The sequence below is a fragment of the Labrus mixtus genome, chromosome 3 (genome assembly GCF_963584025.1).
Source record: "Labrus mixtus chromosome 3, fLabMix1.1, whole genome shotgun sequence".
Lineage (NCBI taxonomy): Eukaryota > Metazoa > Chordata > Actinopteri > Labriformes > Labridae > Labrus > Labrus mixtus.
In genome coordinates, this window is record NC_083614.1 from 21,068,425 (window position 1) to 21,089,755 (window position 21,331).

The 21,331-nt window shown below is 39.3% G+C and overlaps 2 protein-coding genes across 8 annotated transcripts in view; both read right to left on the reverse strand.

The window, feature by feature from the left end:
* LOC132965333 (arf-GAP with coiled-coil, ANK repeat and PH domain-containing protein 2-like) overlaps window positions 1–2,324 on the reverse strand; it is a 46,853-nt gene extending 44,529 nt beyond the window's left edge. For 6 of the 7 annotated variants that reach the window (XM_061033722.1, XM_061033723.1, XM_061033721.1 and 3 more), the window contains exon 1: window positions 1,905–2,324. In XM_061033722.1, coding sequence (XP_060889705.1) covers window positions 1,905–1,957 — 53 coding nt within the window. In that variant the 5' untranslated portion in view covers window positions 1,958–2,324. The remainder of the gene's footprint in view (window positions 1–1,904) is intronic. The other variant, XM_061033725.1, reaches the window with a different exon arrangement.
* A 1,917-nt stretch (window positions 2,325–4,241) lies between these two features.
* Window positions 4,242–21,149, reverse strand: ppp1r2 (protein phosphatase 1, regulatory (inhibitor) subunit 2). Its single transcript, XM_061033713.1, has 6 exons — window positions 20,788–21,149; window positions 12,824–12,931; window positions 12,131–12,214; window positions 9,408–9,520; window positions 7,423–7,596; window positions 4,242–6,724 (listed from the first exon to the last, which is right to left on the reverse strand). The coding sequence occupies exons 1-6, from the start codon at window positions 20,916–20,918 to the stop codon at window positions 6,705–6,707; spliced, it is 630 nt and encodes a 209-aa protein (XP_060889696.1). The 5' UTR covers window positions 20,919–21,149; the 3' UTR covers window positions 4,242–6,704.
* Between the last annotated feature and the right edge of the window lie 182 nt (window positions 21,150–21,331).

The following is a 21,331-nucleotide window of genomic DNA, read 5'->3' on the forward strand; positions in this document are numbered from 1 at the left end:
AGTATAACAACCTGTGGGCCAGAGGAAAGGTTTGTAAAGACAAGGTACTAAACCCATGAAAACCTGCTAACAGAATAACATTAGCAGCATAAAATCCAATTACCATTCTCTCCTAGTTCAAATCAAATACTCATTATGTTTAGGATCAAGGAATATCTGGAGCTTTGCTAAAATGACCCAAGCAATTTCTTGATCATCAAATTAGCTCAAGATAAAGCAATGACTGTTTCAGCTTTGCATTGTGAGCAAAAATCTATCCAGTATCTTTTGTATTTGCATGTTTAAAGGTGCTACACATCCACAACATACAAGTGTATTCATTTGTCCAAGCTGGACCAACTGCTTCTAAATGGGCAGAGCAATGCTAAAATAATGCAAGTCAACCCAATACGAAAACATTCAAAATGACAGTTTTCGCCCCTTAACTTTTTACAACTGTTGCAGTATTCCCAATGGGGACAGTAAAATAATTGCCAAATGACAATCAATATATTAATCCTCTGTGCTCAAGCTTTGTTTACAAATGATCAACTCTCATTGGAGAGGTCATTCACATCATTGATGTGTTTCATGTTTGGAGAGAAGGTCATTGGTTAAAGGTTTCACTTTCAGACAAACAATGGCTGGTAACCACAGCATCTGTCTGCGGTCAACTGAAGCAGCTTCCTTGCTTTGTTTGACAAACTACACACACACACACACACACACACACACACACACACAACTTCAAATGGCTCAACGCTATCTGTTATCAGGTACTAATCAAAAGGGAAAGTTCACCGACTATGTCCCCAGTTATAAACAGATTTGGCATACTAACTTCCATGCTTTGAAGAAATAGCCAGAACAAACCCACTTTATAGATTTATAAATCTCCATACCCAGGCAGTCTCGGTATGGAAAGGTGTATGTGTAAGCATACGACAAGCCTTTTTCAAGTATCACAGCTGACTGGAAAGTTCCCCTTTACCCAGACCTCTGTATGTGATCCTAGAGGAAATGCTCTGATTTGTTCTATTCTTCTGCAAACAACTTTCTAACATCTGTTCCTCGTTTCTGGGAGAAAAGGATGTCTCAACAGCAGCAGAGGGAGCGTGGGCTGAGGGAGGAAGGACGCAGAGAGGGAGAAAGGCGTTTTCTCAAATCTCAAATGCAGTTAGTGAGGAGGAAGTTTTGAGCAAACATACTATTTTATACAACATTTAGGCTTGAATGAATTGAAGAAAACTGTGAGTGATAGTATCATAATTTTCCAAAGGTGCCATCACATTAACACCCACCACCTGACTGGAGAGTTTATTAAATACGTATAGTTCTTGTAATCATGCAGGTACTTAAGTAGTCCACATAATGGGAGATTTTGAGGGTGCACAACATATGCCTAAAAGATTAATTGTTAAATCAAGAAAAGCATTATCTACACCTACTGATCTAGGATCAAAAAAACATTTGTCTGTTGCAGCCCTTGACTACTTTCCTGCTTTGTACCTTTGTAATTACATATATAGAAACAATAATCAAGGCTTGGATACTTGGATACAGAATCAAACTGTATGCTGGACATTACAAACAAATGCCAAATGAAGGGCAGCATGTAACTTCCTGCATTTATTGTTTTAATATCCAGTATATATGAACCCATTCCTGCATCATTAAAGTAATAAGAAAAGACACTAGACCAGCTTTCTGCTGCTCTTATGAGCTTACCACACTGGTCAGGGAGTTTGTGTTGGTTTCCTCCCCAGCTGGCCCCCCCAGCTTTCTTAGTGACTAAAATAGAAAAAGTTGCAGGCAGCAAACAGCTAGCTAGTTACTGCTGATTAGCTCGGGTTAGCAGAAAAGCTAGACGAATACTTTTCAAATTACAAAGAACTACAAATTGGGACTTGACCGTCATCACTCACCTGAACCGCGGGGAGTCCTTCAAGCATTCCTCGAAATCCACAGTTATCTTCATTTTTGCCGCAGTGAGTAAAACCGCGCAGTGTTAGGCTCCCTTTGATTACACACAATAATCCAGACTGACAGTCTTTCTTGCTGATTAGCTTGTTTGCTAACGTTACTGTACCTCTGTCCACTCTGTCACTACTCAGCTAGCCAGCTTAGCCTCAGAGGCCGGCAGCTACGGGTAAAAAGTCGCGGCACAGCGACCATAAAAAAAAGTCTCTATATTGAATGTATGGTAGCAAAAAAAAAAAAAAATGCTACAAACGTATATCAGACGCAGTGGTCAGTCGTGAAAACAGAAAGTGTCGTCCGGTAGCTAGGTCATAGCAGCCAGTGAGAGAGGAGCTTTTCTTCAACGCAGATATTACACACTGACACACAAAGATCGTCTATATCGAGAGAGAGATGAGTCACTCACCAACGTGATATGGTAATTCGTTTTTTTCATCCCTTTTTTATTGGGTTTTTAAACATTTTTTTTTAAAATCAAAAAGTCTCAAAAGTGCTTTGTTACTTTGAATACACAGCCATAAACAAAACAAAAAAAATTTCAGTATTACAATAATATTCCCAATGATATGTTTTTGAATGTCTAAAAGGCATATATGTCAGTCAGATGCAGACCATAGGGAAGATTAGAAATCACATTTTAGAGAGAAGTAGGTTATGAGGAGTCTTAAATCTATTTTAGTCCAATAAACTGCAATGTGATTTTTGACACAACTGTGATATGCCTATCTGTTATTGACTGTTATGGTGACAATATTTACTTTAATTGGATTTGTACATGTGTTTTGTGTTTCCACCCTGTCAATCTGTTTGCATTACAAGTTTTCCTGTCAATAAATGATTGAACCATTATTTTTAAATGTTTTAAATAGAATTTATTCTGCCATTGAGGAATTAACTGAATGTGTAAAATAACTGTATAGAACCTACAAAATATTATTGTGGGTTTCAGTCACAGTCTATGGTTTTAGTACTGTAAGTATTTCTAAAATTCTGGGAACTTTTTTAAGTAAATGTGTTTAGATAAATGCTGAAATTTGAAAGCTAATACCCCTTACATTCATGAAATCCGAATCCTGGCTATGTAACCACACCATAAATGTATTGTCTATCCGGCAGCGGAAAAACAAGCAAGAGTAATTCCTCTTTCCTTTTTTCACAATCTTTGTGCCAGTTGACAAGCGCTTCCTGATTCATTGGAATTACCGGTGACGCTCCCTGGACGGAGAGCCAGGACGGGACGGCCTTCCCATTTCTTACACTGCTTACACTGCTAGATTAAAAAAAAAGTCCAGTTAACTTCATATTCTACAGTTACTTAAACGTCATCAAGACTGATGTGCTTGATAGTCTACGTGTGTTATTCCTATCTCTTGGCTACACTGGGGTTGAAAATCCGTTTCACGAAAATCCCACAGAAGATGCGTTTATTCTTAGCTGTAAATCCATCTGAGACCAAACATGCAGGATAATCCTGGCAGGAACACGGTCTCCAGATTTATCCTATTAGAATGACTAGAAATGCAAAGAAAAGTAAAAGATGTGTTGTGTAATCTCGCCACCTGGTGTTGGTAGAGGGACACTGTCTTCAAATCTGAAACCTGTCCACTGGCTGTAGTTTACAGGCATTACAAATTACTAAATTTCGGCTAGAAATAGGCCTAACTAATTCTGTGTCTGACGTTTTTGTGTGATTGTTTGTTTTGCAGATCATAAAGCAAAACAAACAAACACACAAAGATACATCAATACCAATTTCAGTCACTTTCACAAGGTCCTTAAATCTCCTCATAGTAGCTTTAAGTGACCTCTACTTAAAAATGTGAGGTACACGATACTGCAACTTACATAATAGCACTGCCACTTACATACTAGGACAGAATATGGGCATAATTAATACCTGATTGTTTTAACATACAGGTCAGTCAAATAACAACTAACCTCATGACATTCTACTAAGCTTAGATTTTTTTTTTTCCGATTGCCATGAGTATTGCCAAAGCTAACATTTCAGCATTACCTCTTTGTATCGTTGCTCAGAAGCAAAACCTTTAAGGGAGAGACGGACAGATCAGAAACGATGAGATGGAAATTATTTCTAAACAACGGCATCGCTAACCACCACACTAACATGCTGCCTGGCTGAGCTGTGAGGCTTTATCCACTTTAGTACATTGTGTTGGCTGTTTGGTCTGAAAGATATCTGCCTAGTCGTTCAATCATTTATGCATCATTCCCCTTTTAGAAAATTATTTCGATCAATGATAATCCATGACAGAAAGTAGTTCTTAACAACATTTTTTTTTTAATGATAGGCGACAAAAAATAAAACGGAATACACACAATTTGATGATTTCGAACATGCAAACTGGAAATACAAAAAATCTGTCAAATCCACGTCATTTTGAGACAGACAGACAGAGAGCAGTCACATGGGACTGCACAACTGTCTGTCATCCACAGAGTACAAACAGGGAGGCAGGAGGTGGGCCAAAAACAAACAGACAAGAGAGACAGCTGACATGGTGAAGCAGAAAGAAAAAAGAACAGCAACTTGGACCATAGCCTGTTCACTGTTTTACACACTTATACATAAATACATCAGAGGCACATTCGACAGGTATTAACCACCTACAAGGTGATCGTGTCAGTCATGTTTGGGACGATTTTGTCCTTTTGTCTAGAGTGATAAGATGAACCAATAACTTCAGCTTCTCCGCTGTTGTCTCCTTTGTTTACAAATTCAGTAGAGGACAAAAGAATCGTCAACATCTGTATTTTAAACACATGTATTCCTGTTTCTCTACAATGATCATGTGTCAATCACCTTCTCAGATGTGAGCTTGTTAGTTGGCGGAAATGGTCACAAGGATCACAAAGTTGCTGGAGACAAAAACGACACGGAATACTTAACAAGAACAAAAGAAAATGCTGTGGGATGTTTGCAGGAGTCATACCTTTTGTTTCATGATGTTTTGTGTTTCCATAATAAAGCGCTGAACACTTTCAATCCAAGTGAGGAATTAAAGGGTTAGAAACAAATAAAGAGATCAAAACACAAGACAAACTCAGGGTTCCTATGTACTGTTCTCTCAGGGTATTCAGTCATCTCTCAATGTTCAATTCATTTCCTTTTTTTGTTGTCAAATCCCACATGCTTTAAGACTTGATAGTAAGCGAATAGACACTGAGGAACCCCCGACATAAAAATTAAATCATCAAAACACCTCCAATAAATGTCCTTTTGTTTTGAACGAATACCAGTAGCATCAACTCTTTGTTTCACATTTCCCAGCTGCTTTGGACAGGACAACGATCAGTATGATAGATATACAGTAAGGTGAAGTCCGATGAGGAAATGAACACCAACTACACCACTGTGCCTTCCTCAAAAGAAAAGCGGTTACAATATCTGTTTGGTGTGAAGCTCCTGTGCATTCAGTCATACAACTTATTTCAGTGAGCGCACATAAGAGCGATGGTTTGTTCCTTGTCAGATCTACATCAAAGCCTGTTGTTGAAAGCTGTAACATCTCTGTCGTAATTCATCAGTAGCACATGCTATTCCTGCTTTTGCTGTCCCCTCCTGCCATCTGAAAGTGATAAACCATCTTGAGAGACAAATGATCTCCAGACAGAAAGACTAACAAGATGAACTATACCGTAATCTGCACATAAAAGCTCAATGTATTAGTGAATCCAATCTGAAAAGTGGCAACGCTCTGTTCAGGTACACCTTTTTGTTTTGCGAGATTTTAAATGAGGTGTTGTGTGGAGTTGTTGCTTGTGATGAGAGAATGGAAATAAATCAGTTTGACAAAGTCGATTAAGTGCCAATATTATACTTACAATTTGTGTTTGTTTTAATTTGCTTTACTGTACAGTTAACTGCATCCAAAGAGAGACAGCACAGCATACACACCCATTGTATACAATGTTAATATTCTAATGTCAAACTGAGTCTGTATGCAGGTCATGTTGTCTTGTGCTGTTAGGCTATGAATAGCTCCTAGTTTATCACAACATTGTCATGTTTATAATGAATACTTAAATAAAATTAAGCATTGTGTACAAAACAGAGTGCTTCACCTGTCATCACGTCGTCCATCTTTTGTCACTTTAAGAAATGAAGGAGCGGGGACAATGCAGCAGAGATAGGTCACAAAGCAAAATACAAGTAAAAGCCTTCTGCAGTGCACCGAGTACGAGTGCAGTCGTCATGTCTCAGATATGCCTTTAGTGAGGCCGAGGGGTTTCCCCTGGCTTCCTCCAGGGCTGACGTAAAGGCTCTGTGGCTTGGACACTGTGGAGCGACCAGCTAGGAGTTCTTGTTATCCAGACGTTTTTATTTGTTTTTTCTTTTCTTTTTCTTTTTTTTCTTTTTTTAAAAAGGCCTTGATCCTCCTTTCAAGGTCGTGATCACAGATCCTCCTGTGTGACGCCGGTCCAGATGAGGTGGGAGGGGAATTTCTTGGCAACAGGATAGCGAGGAGGAGGAGGGAGAAACAGTCTTTACTTGTGTGTTGTACTGACTGGGAGTTTCAAAACCAGCGAGGTTATATTGCACAGTTCTACGGAGATATAGAGATTAACAGGTGATGTGTGGAGGTTATTGGTTGTTGAGGGTTGTTATGTGAGTGGTGAAGCGGCGTCAGCTGGCGGCCCAGCATTATAGACACACGGGGCGGTAGCATTGTCTGTCTGGATGTTGAGCCCGACACACCTGAAGGTTTAAAGAATGACCTCATCTACGAGTCCAGAGAGTCCGCTGGAGAAGAGAGGGGGGATAGTAGATAGAGGAAAAACGAGAAAGAAGAAAAAAAGAGTTATTTTTCATTTTGGCTTTCTACTCTGATTTGAAATATAGTTTCTTGTGGTATCAGTTTCATGATTTAAATTTATTAGTTTCATCCAACAAAAACTTGGCATCTAGCTTCGGTGAAATTTGACTGCAGATGGTAAGTAATTCACACTGAAGTGATTCATACTCTTTTAACTTTTGATGCTTTCTCAGGGTTTAATGCAGTTTCCTTTTTTCTAATTCACTTTCTATTTCATTGCTAAATTTTTAAGCCAAGTAAAAACTTAATAATTCTAGTTTCATTTAGCGATACAGAATTATAAGTGGTAAGCCTTAATTTCGTCATGACAGACAAAAGGTATTTCTAGTCTGATCAGTGTGCATTAGATAAAGCCCGGGCCATTATATTAACCTATTGTGCTCATTAACTGTGGGTTAGGACTTCCTCCTGATGTACAGGTCTTCTAAAGACACCTACATAGACAGCCTGCATCAGTGCTGAAAGTCATTCTTTCTGAACATCTTCACTTCAGTGTTAATGTCGCAAAGTGCACATCATTATATCCCCTTTATTTCACAAACAAAAAACAAAACAAAAAAAGCCTGGACTGGAAACTGTCCATATTGTTTATTTTGTTGTAGGGACACAGTCTCCCTCTCCTCACCTTCCTGTGGGGGGTCAACATTGATCTCCTCCGTCTCCTCTGTGTCGTCCCTCATCTCTTCATCCAAATCTTCGTCTTCCTCCAGCTCACTGGCGATGAGCTGGCGGGCCAGTTTGATGTTTAGGCCCTCATTGTAATGCATCTTCCTCATCATCTTAAAATGGTTCTTTTTGGCTGCAGAGGAAGAGTGTTAAAGTTCATTTAAATATATGAAGGCATATAGTGCTGAAGACTATAAGAAAACTACACCCACTACCAGCAGAGGGAACCTGTACTGATGAAACCCTGCCTTAAACCTTTTTATACGTACACGTTTACTTTGAAAAGGGGTCAAACTCTAAATGGGACAGTGAGGCTTATTTTAGTAAACATCATCATGAGTTGGCTGAAATCTTGAGCTGGATGGTAATTGCACTAAAATAAGGTTAAAGCTGACTTTCTGGGCTCTGCGTCAATGAGTCGGAGTGATGGGCTGCTCACTAATCTGGCAAGAAGACGTCAATTACCACACAGCCTAGGACTGGTAGGATTCAAAGTAAACACTGAAGGTTTTACAGATGTCTTTTCTTCCTGGCACTGCAGATCTAAACCACACACAGCCAGTTTTTTTTTTGCCTCTCTGTCTATGTTGAAATGGTCCTGGCATAAACCTGTAGACTATTTCATGTATTTTTTGCTGACTACACACAGAAGTAAAGACGAGAACAAACTTGATTAAAAAAAAAATCTCCCTCTGCAACTCTAAAAGTGAAGGTTACATTTTTCTATAGGTGGTGAAAGTTGGCACGTCCACCACTCTGTGTCAAAAACTGCTGAGGCTTCGGCTCTGAAGTTGGACCATATCGATCAGAGCTGCAGTTTCCAAAATGTTCACTTGCTTTTACTGTACCTGTGTAGTTCAGATATAAATGTCTAACATTGAAATGGTGCAGACAAATTCACCCTGTCAAAATTCTGCAGCATGGGCACAGCTCGAAAGATTCCTGAGAGAGAGAGAGGGGTGTTCACGTGTGTGAGTGTGTGTGTGTGTGTGTGTGTGTGTGTGTGTGTGTGTGTGTGTGTGTGTGTGTGTGTGCGCGCGCCTTGTGTGTGCATGCATGAGTACTCATAGTTGGATAAGGTCAAAGAACGGTCAAAAACATATTGCTAGTGTGTTTGTCTGTATGTGTATGTGTGTGGTGTGTCTGTATGTGTGTGTGTGTGTGTGTGTGTGTGTGTGTGTGTCTGTCTGTCTGTCTGTCTTAAGGGGAGGCAGTAAAGGTCGAGAGCAAACAGAACACTCAGGCCCTCTCCCAAAACGATCGCTTTCAGCCAGCACATCACTGCAGACTGTCCCTCAGCGTTCAGTCACCCTCACAGGTGAAGAGGACACTTTGCATGAAGGTGGTGTGTATAAATAAACAGGCGGGGAGGGAATCACAGGGTAACTCACAATACGATACGATCATATCATGATACAGCGTTTCTGTGATAATTGATATATTGAAAGATGTATCACAATATCAGATTAACTGAAGAACAAAAAGTCCCCTTAAAAGGTAAAGGGCAGGATTAATATGTATATTCACTGCAGTTTGGTGCCCGTTTCACCTTTTACCATGCTTCATCTTGTAACTTCTTGTCACTGCTGTCTGAGATTATCCATCTGTTGCTTCCTCTTTCATCTTGCTGTCATCCTCTTCCTTGGTAAATTAAGTTCCATTCTTGTTTCCCTCATGTATGTTATAAGTGTCACTATGAGGAGTTGGATTAGAGGGCCATATTTCTTTTATATAATTAAAATCGACATTTGACAGCAGCAATTAAATAATTGTATCACAGGAGTCAGGACGAAGCTATTTTGCCGCACAATGTTCAGCCCCACCCGAAGCCATTACCGTGGCTACTAATATCACCACCTCTCATTAGAAACTAAAAGAAATTAGAGTATTGACTATGTTGTTTCACCTTGAAGGAATAACTCAATAAATAGCATCTGTGTATACCTTGTTCTTCAGGAGTAAGCTCATCTTCCTCTTCCTCACTGCTCTCTTCTTCTTCTTCCTCATCTTCTTCCTTCATGAGAAAGCGAGGCTCTGCGCCCTCAGCTGCAACCAGCCTGAAAAGAAAAGAAAAACAGACAGAAAAAATATTTTGTAAATGTAAATTAATTGGCTCTTTTTAGATTCCTTCTTTACCCAGGTTTTGAACATATTAAGAGTAGTAGTTCACCAAGTAGAAACAGGAAAATATCAGGAGCTCCTCCTAATGTCACTGTGGAGGGATTAAAATAACTTCAGAAAAAGCTTTTTATGGAGAGAACCAGACATGAGAGACACACAGATGGAGAGATATGGGGCAAGGGGGAGGGGAGAGTAGGCAAGGTGAGAGTAGAGAGATGTGAGTGCGTGTGTGAGTACTCGAGCATGCGACAAAAATAACAAGAGTTACTACCCACTTCTTTCACTCTTACAAAGAGCAAACGGCAGAGGACTAAATGAATAATGGTTCACGGCTCAACGGATGGTAGTGAATCACTGCTACAGCCTTCGGGGGGGGAGGAGGAGGCTTTATTTCTAGTGTACTACTACAGACACAGTCAAACTGGCCTGAGTCACACAGAAAGAAGATCTAATTTGCTAGAATTTCAGGGCGCAGCAGTGATAGTATCAAATGGACGACACAAAGGAGACTGGCTGGCAATATGAAGGTGAAAGTATTAAAGCTCTGGGATACATTTAAGAGCAGCATGGATGAGAGGAGAGATTCAGAGCGGAAAGAGATAAAACAAGAGTATACGAGAAAAAAAGCAGCAGTTGTTCTATCTGGAGAATTAAAGAGTAAAACAATGAAAGGCACTCGGTGGAAGTAAACAAAGGCCGCTAATTGACTTGCAAGCCGGGAGCTAATCACGATCATCTCTGTGGAACACACACACTCAAACTAGCTGGCCCCATCTCTCCATCAGTGCAATTATGTAAGCACAACGGCCCAGAGCAAATACTTCAAGCTCCCATTCCCCTCCAGCAGACAGCTCTGAGTGGCACTTATGCCTTTTTTTTTTTTTTTTTAAACACAGTGACTTTTGAAGTTTGATTAACTTAAAATTATTAATGGATTTAAAAAAAAAGTACTTTTTCGGGGGAAGTTGCTTATATAACACTTTGTTGATTTATAAAATTCAAACAGTTTCACCATGGCTTTTGCTTTAAGACAAACTTCATCACACTGAATTGTAAACAGCTTTCTTTGGGTTTTTGGGCAGCATGTCTGTCCGACTGAAAGAGAGAGTGTTTCAAGCTGTCCCTAGCATTGCATAACTCTCCTACCCCTGGAATTCATGGCTGATGGGAAACACCCATGAAGCCATTGTCTATTGATCAGCAGCTAGTGATGCAGAGAGTAACCACGCAGGAAGCATTTCTATGGACTAAAAGAAAAGAAATGCGAACAAAAAGATGATGACAACTAACAAACAGTGCACTGCTAACCTCCACAACATGTCTTTTTGGTTTATTATTTATGTTTGTATGTCTATTCGTGCATTGTATACAATAAACCCTGTTTTACATATGTGTGTTTTTTTTTTTTACACATTTTCATTGTTGCTGCATTAAAACATCTGGTAGTGTAGTAGATAATAACAAACTGTATTTGGACACGCATACATGAGAAAAAGTTTCATCAAATCTGCATGATATACGCAAATAAGTAGCAGATTATATATATATATATATATATATACATATATGCTCTCTGTGGGCAGCCCCCTCACTCTGAGACCTCTCCATTAATGCATGTCCATAGGATCCTGTTTGTGCATGTTTGTGTAGCATGTTTTAATAAACAGAGTGTAAAAACTGAATTTCCCCTCGCAGGATTAATAAATGATAAATTATTATTACATGAAATTAATAATAAATAAATTGCTCTCTACCCTGCAGGCGCATGAACTGCAGGTGTAGGTAATCAGAGACAGAGAGAGACGTCTTGCATGGAATATGATTTAATGGAATTGTGAGTGAAACTTTTGAAATTGTGCTGTGTGTTTCGGGTATACTGAAAGGGGGGGGGGTCCTGTTGGGTGGCGGGCATCCACTCCAAATTAATGGTCGAGGAAACGCTGAACAAAAACATCCATCCATGCAAAACACAGTTCACTGTAAAGTTTGAACAAAGCCTCGAGGCAAATATTTCACATGAGGCTTTTAACTCAAGTCACTCGAGTAATTCAAGCAATTAATGGGAATGGTTTCAGCCCTCATTCATGTGTTGCTTATCTGGGCTACTCTTGACATGAGCCATGCGATTGGATGTTTGTAAATTGTTTTTTTTAATAGTCCCTCACCTGTTTTACAAACTGATCTTTCCCAGAGCCGGTGAAAGACTCCCACATTGCAGACATTTTCTTTCACATCTGACCATGAATACAAATCAGTTTGTCAAACAGGTGACTCCTTCTGCCCAATAAAAAGCTTTTTCTCTGACTCAGCAGTTAGGTGTACTACCTGGCATGCATTCAATTGACACAACAGATACACATCAACCACTGACATCAGTGCATGCCAGATGATTTGCAATTGGTCCGGTGTTTGTCAGGAGTGCTGATATTGACCAGTACCAATGTTCAACTGATGCATCAGTGAATCCCTAAGTCTAAGAATGCTAAAAACAGAAGAAAAAAAAAAATTAAATCCAATACACAACTCCTTTCACAAGAAATTCTTACTTTGATGCCAAGTCGTCAGCTGCGAGTCCACCGTTGCCTTCTGAGTCGCTCAGCGCCCCCTCGTCTTCGTCGTCTCCCACCATCCTGAAATATTGAAATCAGCAGGAAAAAAAGATAAGTCCTAAATGAAGAAAAGGGAATACAGACACAAACAGAGGCAGATAGCCAAGCATGTTTAGATGACCAAAGAGAGAGGTAGGACACAGAGGGTAAGGAAGACAGAGAGAGGACTGAGTGAACAAAGAGGAAAGTACTGTGACAGTAGGTGACCTTCCTTGCAGCACCCTGACATATTGGATTACAAACCTGCAGAGACATCCCTGTACCACCAACACAAACACACACAAACACACACATTTTAATTCAAGACAAAGGCCCAGCTCTGAAATTGATGTCTGATTATTTATTTATATTTTTACTTATTTTTAATGAAAGGTTTATAGTAGTGCATTTGTATAAGTCTCTAGAACAGTCTTTCCCAGTAAGACTGACACAGCCCACTTTGGAAAAAATACCAACGGTAGGTTACAAATCATTGTTGTATTTTATGTAGTAATATTATATAATTCACCACTCAGACTATTACTAACAACTTTAATTTGCTATCACTGCCTCGCTTTAGTGCTCTTTGCCAAAACTGACCAATGACATAGATGAGACAGACAAAGGGATATTTTGTAAGAAGCCTCTGACCTGTTATAAGGTGTGCTGGGTTCATCTATCTTCATCAGGCCGTAGTCTTTGTCAGCTGGGTGGTATGTGGCCAGGATGTTCATCTCATCCCATTTCTGGGATTTCTTCCTGAAGAAGGATCAAAGAAAAAAAAGAAAGTTTGAGAAGTATATAATGACTAAATGGCATCACCATGCATCCTGCACCAGCTTCCCACCCACCACCACATCACACACAGTCCTCCGGGGGGGGGGGGGGGAGTGACCTGATTTAATCTGGGACTGAATGTACCCCAGTTGTCAACCAGACTGAGTATTGTCAGACCACACAGACAGAAATGTCACAAGCAAATTCTGATTAGGAAGTGACATGGTATTTTGTTTCGGTGTCATGGCGGTCTACCTCAGAAGTAGCAGGGGGACAAAATATTGACAGAGCAATATATTGTCATTGTAGGAGCTATTTAGTGGTTGTTAGAATGTGTTTGGTCTTTAGTTTACTAATATTTGGGTGGTGTTGTTTATTTAGTTATTCTAAATGTTTTGTGTATTTAGAATAGGGTTTTGGGTAATATTTTCTTTTGCTAGTTATTGTTTAGTAATTTTAGTTTTGCATTAGTATTTTTGTTAGGTATTTGGGTAACAATGTGGACACCGGAGGTAATTTAGGTAAGAGGCAGGTAGAGGACCAGCATGCACCTGGGTGGGCCTATGTTTTTTTACCAGCACAAGAGAGGTGACCAGATCCATGATTTCTTTGTTCTGTTGTTTGTTTGCTTGTTTTTAACCAAATAAACCACCAGAAACGCAGATCTTTTGAATGGACATTGGACTTCTTTTGCCTGCGTACATCACACCCCCATGGTGCATCAGTGTTCATTTGATTATGTTTGATATAAGTTTATTTTGAATAGCCACTACAGTCATCCTGACTGAAGTGACACAATTATTGAATCGCTGGTTCTAAATATCTATATTTTAATACATTTAAAACACATTTGTCTTATAACTTATCAATTATCGAATAACTGCTGTACCATAATGGTCGGCCACAAATCGCATATTGATATATCATATGGTATCGTGAGTTACTCTGTAATTCCCGCCTCTACTCAGAAGTGAGGAATGGTCTTAGCCTTAAGGTTGATCAGCAGTGAAAGGGCAGACGTTAAACAACAGTGTGTGGTTGTTAGATTTATAACAATGGGTCTATTCTCAGCTGGAGAATACGATTTTAAACTCTAATGCTCCATTGGGGTTTTTGTTATAACTTTCACAAATCCCTATTGCCCTTTTTAAATCCCTACGGAAAGTGAAAAGAAACAAAGACAAATTCAGTACTGAATGAGAAATACTGCTCAAGAGGATAAAGAGAACAACTGCCATTATACTGCAGTTCAAATAAAGGATGTGGAAACCTGCAGTTTTCAGAAATATATACATATCGTAGGCTCAAACTTTTTATTGTGTCACACTTTTGTAATGTTATAATTTTCCTACAAACTACACCAAAGCTACAAATCTAGCTGCTTCTGGGAGTTATCTTGCTGGATCTTAATCAACTGTGCTCCTCCTAGCCTCTGCTGAAAAGGTTCACTGTGTCTGTCTGACACTGTTCGTTGAACAAAACGTTGAGTTTCATAAGAGTCGTCAAAACGTCAGGCAGGGCTGGGAAACAAGAGAGAGATGCTAAAACCCTCCGCTTGCAAGTGGGTGTCCTACTGAGGTCCAAGATGCACCACAAATCAGAGGAAGTATACAGTAAGGAATCAACCTTCATATCTATTCTTGTCAATGTCATATAGGTACACACTTGAGCCTGAAATAAACTTATAATGCAGAATAACAAAAGGTGTCATCTTGGCCTGCACCAATTTTGCATCAGCAGTAAAAAGTGATATGCGGGTGAACTGCTACAAGTAAGTGCCAGTTAAACAGTCGTCTAACAACTCCTACCTTCCCTCTAAACTAAAGTGAGAAACAAATCATCTCCGTTTCTGCAATTTAGAAATGTTCCCTAATGATAAGAAATGTCTTTTTCTTTTTTTTTGATGAACTGTGAAACCAGTTTGGCAGAGGTCCGAAACTCCATTTATTGTTAATTATTGATGTTAATCTTTTAATTGCATTGTTATGTCGACTTCAATTTGCAAAATGATTATCGAAACCCTTAACTTCCTGATAAAGTGTCCAGGCCAATTTACACACACACATGCACCTGTTCTTTAAAAAATATACCTTGAATTTGCTGCACCTAAATCCTAAGAATATATGAATGAAAGAAAGAAGTGTGTGTGTGTGTGTGTGTGTGTGTGTGTGTGTGTGTGTGTGTGTGTGTGTGTGTGTGTGTGTGTGTGTGTGTGTGTGTGTGTGTGTGTGTGTGTGTGTGTGTGTGTGTGTGTGTGTGTGTGTGTGTGTGTGTGTGTGTGTGTGTGGTTACACAATGCATCCCAGAAGTAGCCAACCAAACCTGTGTTTGGTCAGTCACTCATTCATGACAAAAAATTGAACAACAATGTTGATGTACCTGAGGAGGCCCAATTACGAGCTCACATAAAGATAGAGCTGTATCTCTTATGTAAGGTGACTACCTCTCCAGGGTGGTCAACAGCTGGCGACATAACGCTTCAGGAAAACTCATTAAATAGAGTGAGTCATCATTGAGAGCTGAGCTCTGCTATCAGGTAGCATTGTCAGAGGTTAGTGAGGAAAGGTCTGGACGTGTGCTCTCAACTACAGTGAACCCACCACCGGCGACATCAGCTAGCCCTTTTTTTCACAGTGGAGTAAGTGGCAGGTCAAATGGAAAACAATATTCTGCTTTCATGTCCAGAAACAATTCAAAGTAGCTTTGAAAAATGGGCTAGTAGTGTTAACGGAAAAAATTACCTGTGTATATTGGTATGACAGGATGTTTTTTTTTTCTAATAATAATAATTTTAAAAAACTTAATGATTTGAGATTTTCTGCAGTTGTTGGTATTTACTCAAGAAGGGCTCAAATCACTGCTTTGTTGGCACATTTCTCAGGCAGCATTAAGCAGAATAAAAGATTACACAAAGTTTGATAGATAGCCAACTAGATTTAGGACTAAAACTGTTTCTTAAGCCTCTGTCATCTGTCCAGAGTTTGGAGAAAAAGCGCACCAGATGAGAATTACAGGGAATAAGGAGGGAATGAACATTAGAAAATAGTTCTCACTTTATATATTTGGTGGAGACAATCTAAACTGTACCAAAGGCCAAAAACCTCAGCTTCAACATTTTATCATTTTAAATCTTTGCTTTAATATCAGTATCAGTGAACATCTTTATTATAGTCAGTATAATAAAACCCACAGGGGCTGTTGTGTTAATTATTACCCATCTCTGTGAACAGAAAAACACAGGAGGTTATAAAAAATAGTCCCTTCGTTTTACTACCTGTCCTTAAAACCGGTTACTGCTTTCTGATCACTGACCAGAGGTTTTTAGACACCTGTTGGTTGACTCCCCCATATCCAGATAGATCTTGTAAATGAAGGTACAGTATTCATGTTATGTGCCAAGAGTTGGTCACACCTGACCTGTACACACGGAAGGGTAAAACATCTGAGTGGTGTTTTTTTTTCTGTGGACTTTATGGAAACTCAAGAGATTCAGTCAAACTACATTGCACAGTCAGGCTGAGGCTAGCGAGACATTATAGGAGAGATTGAGTTACATGGAAGTGCCCATGAATTATATATTAGGTGTGGGGCTCGTACATCACTGTTAACTAAATAATAGTGGTTGATTGAGGGGATAACAAAAGTGACAATCACAAATGGGTTAAAAGATGGAACACAGGCCTTACGATGCCAAGAGGAAAACAAACAGGGGAGCATGTGTGTTCCTGTATGAACTATACTGTTTAATTTTTAATGTACATACCTTTTTTTAAAAAACAAACTTAACTATTAATGCAAATATTGACAATTATTTTATATTTCCAACTGACTTCAGCTGAGTATGGTCATGTCCCCCCCCCGACATAAGAAATACTCCTGGAAACAATAGAAACTGCTGAGTGTTACATCATCTGCGTCCATGTTCTTCCAACAAATCATGGAAGGAAGCTGAATTGTTTAAACATGGACAGGTGGTCAGAATCAATGCTTGGATGGTATTTGTAGAGCTAGTTCAGGATATCCTCTGGGTACTGTAGAAGAGCAAGAAGGCAATGTCTTGAGTTCCAAACAAGTGCAGCAGATAAAGAAAACATGTTTGTGCTTTTATCAAGCTCGATGTGCGCACTGCTGCCCTGAAGAACGGTGAATAAAAAGCTTGTCTAATGCTTGAATAGTTAAGATCTTATATATTTTTTATTTTTAAAAAAGTGAGAAATCTTAAAATATTTTTCCAAATAGTCAGAATTGGAGTATGTACAGATATGATAGTATGTGTTCTGTGTGTTCATACAGACTGATATAAGAGAATATTTTTGCTTTAAATTCAGCCCCGACTGTGGCAGCTTGTGACAGCATATCCAGCCTGTGTGCTTCTCCTTGGATTCGGTGCTTAACTGCACACAGGATCCTTCCAGAAAACTATTTTTCCTCCACTTCCTCATCACTCAAAGAAAGACTATTTTTGTACCAACACAGAAAAAGCTTGATTCACTGTTGGGAATGGAATCCATTAATAACTGCTGCCATCCTTCAATGGCCTAATTTCTCATGCTGCAGCTCAGAGAGGACTGGTAGTAATGTCTGGACCTGCCAGAAACCAAAGTTGGTTATCTTCTACTTGTCGAATATATATGCTTCAAAAAGCTGATCAATTATGATATGGATATACAGTGACATACCAAGTGTTGTATCATGAATGATCAAAACATCATACAACTAGAATATTTTTTCTAATGACACCTTTTTTCACTTTGACTGTATTTCTACTTAGAGCAATTAACACATTTGATTCTATGAAAAACTAATGATACTGCCAACGTCAACCTTTATAATTTTCAAAATCTCAAGCTAGCACACCAGATTTAGCAGCATTTGGCTGGTGGGCGTTGTTAATTAGTCACCCCGACTGTAAATCAGACCAGACTTTCTGTGTATGTGTTGTTTTTTTAAGACTTAATCAAATTGGCCTATTATAAGCCACATTTGTTGGCAAGCTGTTCAAGATAATGCTTCCTAGATGATACAAATAACTAAAAATATCCCAAGATGTGTTTTATCCTGAGCATTTCATATTTTCCAAAGCTTTAAAACAGATGAAAGAAATCCATTTTGTGACTGGCCATGGCAAAAAAAAAAAAAGAATCCTTTTCGTCCTATTTTTTTTTTTAGCACGATGCATAATTAACTTGACAACTCAAATCATTTGTTATCAACCAAAGAGAGAACTCAAACACTTGTCATTTCACTCTCAAAAATAATGCAACCTTTGCAACAGTCTCATTTTGGTGAATACAACCAAAGTCAACAGCATCACTCAGGAAATATGTTCAGAGTTCACCTCAAGGCAAAGAAGAAACTGAGAGATGGCTGTGGGAGAGCAAAGCACTGATGTGACTTCACATGGAGCGGTTTGTGATGTTGGGTGCTGTAAGTGTCTCTGCCACAGTGAAAGTGTCCATGTCTATGATATCAATGCACGGGAGAGGGCAAGGCTCTCCAGAGATACCAACTATTATGCAGTCCAAGAAAACTTTTCACAATCTGCATATGTTAGGTGACCATGGGCCAAAATGAGTCTCAGCAGTTCCTAGTGTTCACCCTGCCAAAATTCTTATCCTCACATGAGGCATCCCCATTTCTACTGCACACGCTTGACATGTTGGAGGTGTTTTCTACTGTGAGTGGATTAATGGGCCATACTATCATCTTGACCATCAGGAAGTTATCCCATGTGGCTTGTGATGTCCTCCAGCAATCTAATGTGTGCTTGGATTCACAGGTGTAAAGGTCTGTTGTAACTGTTTTACACAAGTGTGTTTTATTTATTGCATTTATTTTTCAAGCTTTCTTAATTATTTAAGTACATTTTTGAGTTTTTTTATTACACTCTAGCATTTACTCATTTCTTTTAATTGTGTTAGCTTCTTGGAAAACGCAAGTTTGTTGATTTTAGCAGTCTTGTATTGTATCTCTCTTCTGGTTCTTTTAACGATTTGTTGTCCATCATTTAATTGATCCTGTAATGACTTGATGTCATTGTAAATGAGGGTTGCCCCTCAATGATCTCTTTAGTAGAATTAAAGGTTAAATGAATGAATGAATGAACATAAGATGTATTAAGAAAACGAAGGCTGACAGCAAGTAAAATCTCCAACAGCAGTCTCATGAGATGGTGAGACTGTCAAATATTCTTAAGAGTATTCTTGTGTAGAGCCTTTACAACATATTGCTTCTTTTGTTGACAAAGACTGTGACTTACTGTATGTGTCACTGCAAGCCTACAACACCACTGACAGTGTCATATCTAACATACCTTAAAGTGTTTGTTGCCAGAGATCTACATGGATCATAAATGGTTTAGGCACTTTGATTTGTATGACTCACGTTGCATGTCAAAGGCTTGGAGAAACATATGTAACTGTTTTTTTTTTGGAAAAGGAGGTAGTTATATGCTCATCACATAGGTGCAGGGCCGTGCAAAAACTGTCATGATTTGGTTTTGTATTTGAGTTTCCATGTTTTATCCCAGTGTTGCTTGTTTCCCTTGTGTGTTAATGTTCCCTAGTGTTGCTGGTTTTTCCCTTGTGTGTTTCATGATTTAGTTTGTCCTCAGTGTTTCTTGTATTCCTGCCTCTGTGTGTTTCCCAGTGTGATTTCCCTGATTGTCCTCACCTGTGTCTTGTTAGTCTCACCTGTGTCTGCTTACCCTATGTCTATTTAGTCTCTGTGTGTCTTCCCTTCTGTGTCAGTTCATTGTTGTAAGTTGCCAGTGTTGTTTGTCGTATGTTGGAGTGTCAGTGTTTCCTAGTGTTTCTCAGTACTTGTCAATTTTTGGATTTTCTCAGTTTGGACATTTTGATAGATAGTTTTAGTTTTTGCCTTTTTGTTTAAATAAATAATTGTTGGTTTTTGCACTTGGGTCCACCTCCCTTGTTTTACACACCGAACCGTAACGAAAAACAGCAGACTGAGGAAGAAGATAGGCCCTGACCCCTGCTCGAAACGTTGTGATTGTGATAAAATCCAAACTTTTTCTGGCATTTGAGGAAGTGTGCAGGCTTATCTTATTCCTCAGTCTATCGTATTTAAAAAAAAAAAAATCATTACCATTATTTTGTTCAGTTTTACCACCATAACACGTTTAGGTGGTTTTGAGTTACTTGGAGAAAAGTCATAAACTTTAAAATGAGGCCCTGTGGCTTTGTCATGATTGTCTAACATTTTGTGGTAGCAGTCTATCATATTTTGAAAAATTATTGCATAAAATAGTAAAGGATATTCAAGGCTTGCTGTCAAACAAGAAGATAGGCGGATGCTGGGTTACATGAGATGAGGAGATGAGGGGGAAACAGAGTTAGTCTATGTTCATTAGAGCCTGAGCTGCTGTGTAATTTGCCCTATTATGGTCATCTTTGTCTGGCAGGTTGAGGCTGTTAAACAATATTTAAATCGACTTTTTTTTTAATCAAAACTACGTTAAGCAAATCAACCATGATATTTTTGAGTTATGGAGTTTGTTATTGACAGATTGGACATCAACATTGCGTTACCTACCATGGCTATGTGACTATTATTGGCTAGCGAAAAAGGCTAACATGGCTCTTGGGGGTTAACCTCAGCTCTTGGTTATTGTCAAAGATTTTTTTTTAATCAGGGTGGAACCGCCACCTGATAGGGTCATGAAACAAAAAAAAACTAGACTGTTATAATACAGACATGCTGTTTACTAAGCGGTGACGTCCCAGTTAGCCGGACATGGGGAGTACCACTGGAGAGGCTAACAAGTGTTAAGCTAGCTGATGTTACTACCTCGTCACGAAAGTAAAGCGAAAACTTACTGTTGGTCATCTTCTGAGAGCCCGGGGGCTTGTTCAGGGACCTCTGCTTGCACGTCGTCGGGCAGCGATTTGACGTTTGTCCCGCTGTTCTTGTTTTTCAGTATGCCTTTTATCGGCCGGGGAGCTGCCATTCCCACACGCTGGCTGTCAGACCCGGCAGACTCGATTATATCTCTTCAAATGAACTCCTAATTGTGTGATTTACTCGCTCAGTTTTGCAAAAAGAGGATCCCGTTTAATCATGTTCCTCGTCACAAGTCAGTGCTCGTCCGCAAACTCTGGAGAAACACAGGCAGGATCCAGTGCGATGTGACGGTTCTGCATGTCTACTCCCCGGTTATTCACTGAGTGGCGGGGCAGCAGCGCTACTAGCGGGTAGGCTCGTCTTAAAGCATCGCGAGATTTTAGACACGCGAGTTCATTCATCATGACAAATTCTGCCTATATGCTCGCAAAATCCAAAATCAAACCTACTACTTTTTGCAATTAAATGCCGTAAAAGTCAACATGGTTACATTTTCTGTGAATTTTTTGGGGTTCATTT

Coding starts and splice junctions, on each gene's coding strand:
- ppp1r2 (XM_061033713.1), bottom strand. CDS start 20,918: ATGGCAGCTCCCCGGCCGATAAAAGGCATACTGAAAAACAAGAACAGC. Junction 12,215..12,823: donor CCCAGCACACCTTATAACAG/GTCAGAGGCTTC, acceptor TCAATATTTCAG/GATGGTGGGAGACGACGAAG. Junction 7,597..9,407: donor GCTTACTCCTGAAGAACAAG/GTATACACAGAT, acceptor CTTCCTCTGCAG/CCAAAAAGAACCATTTTAAG.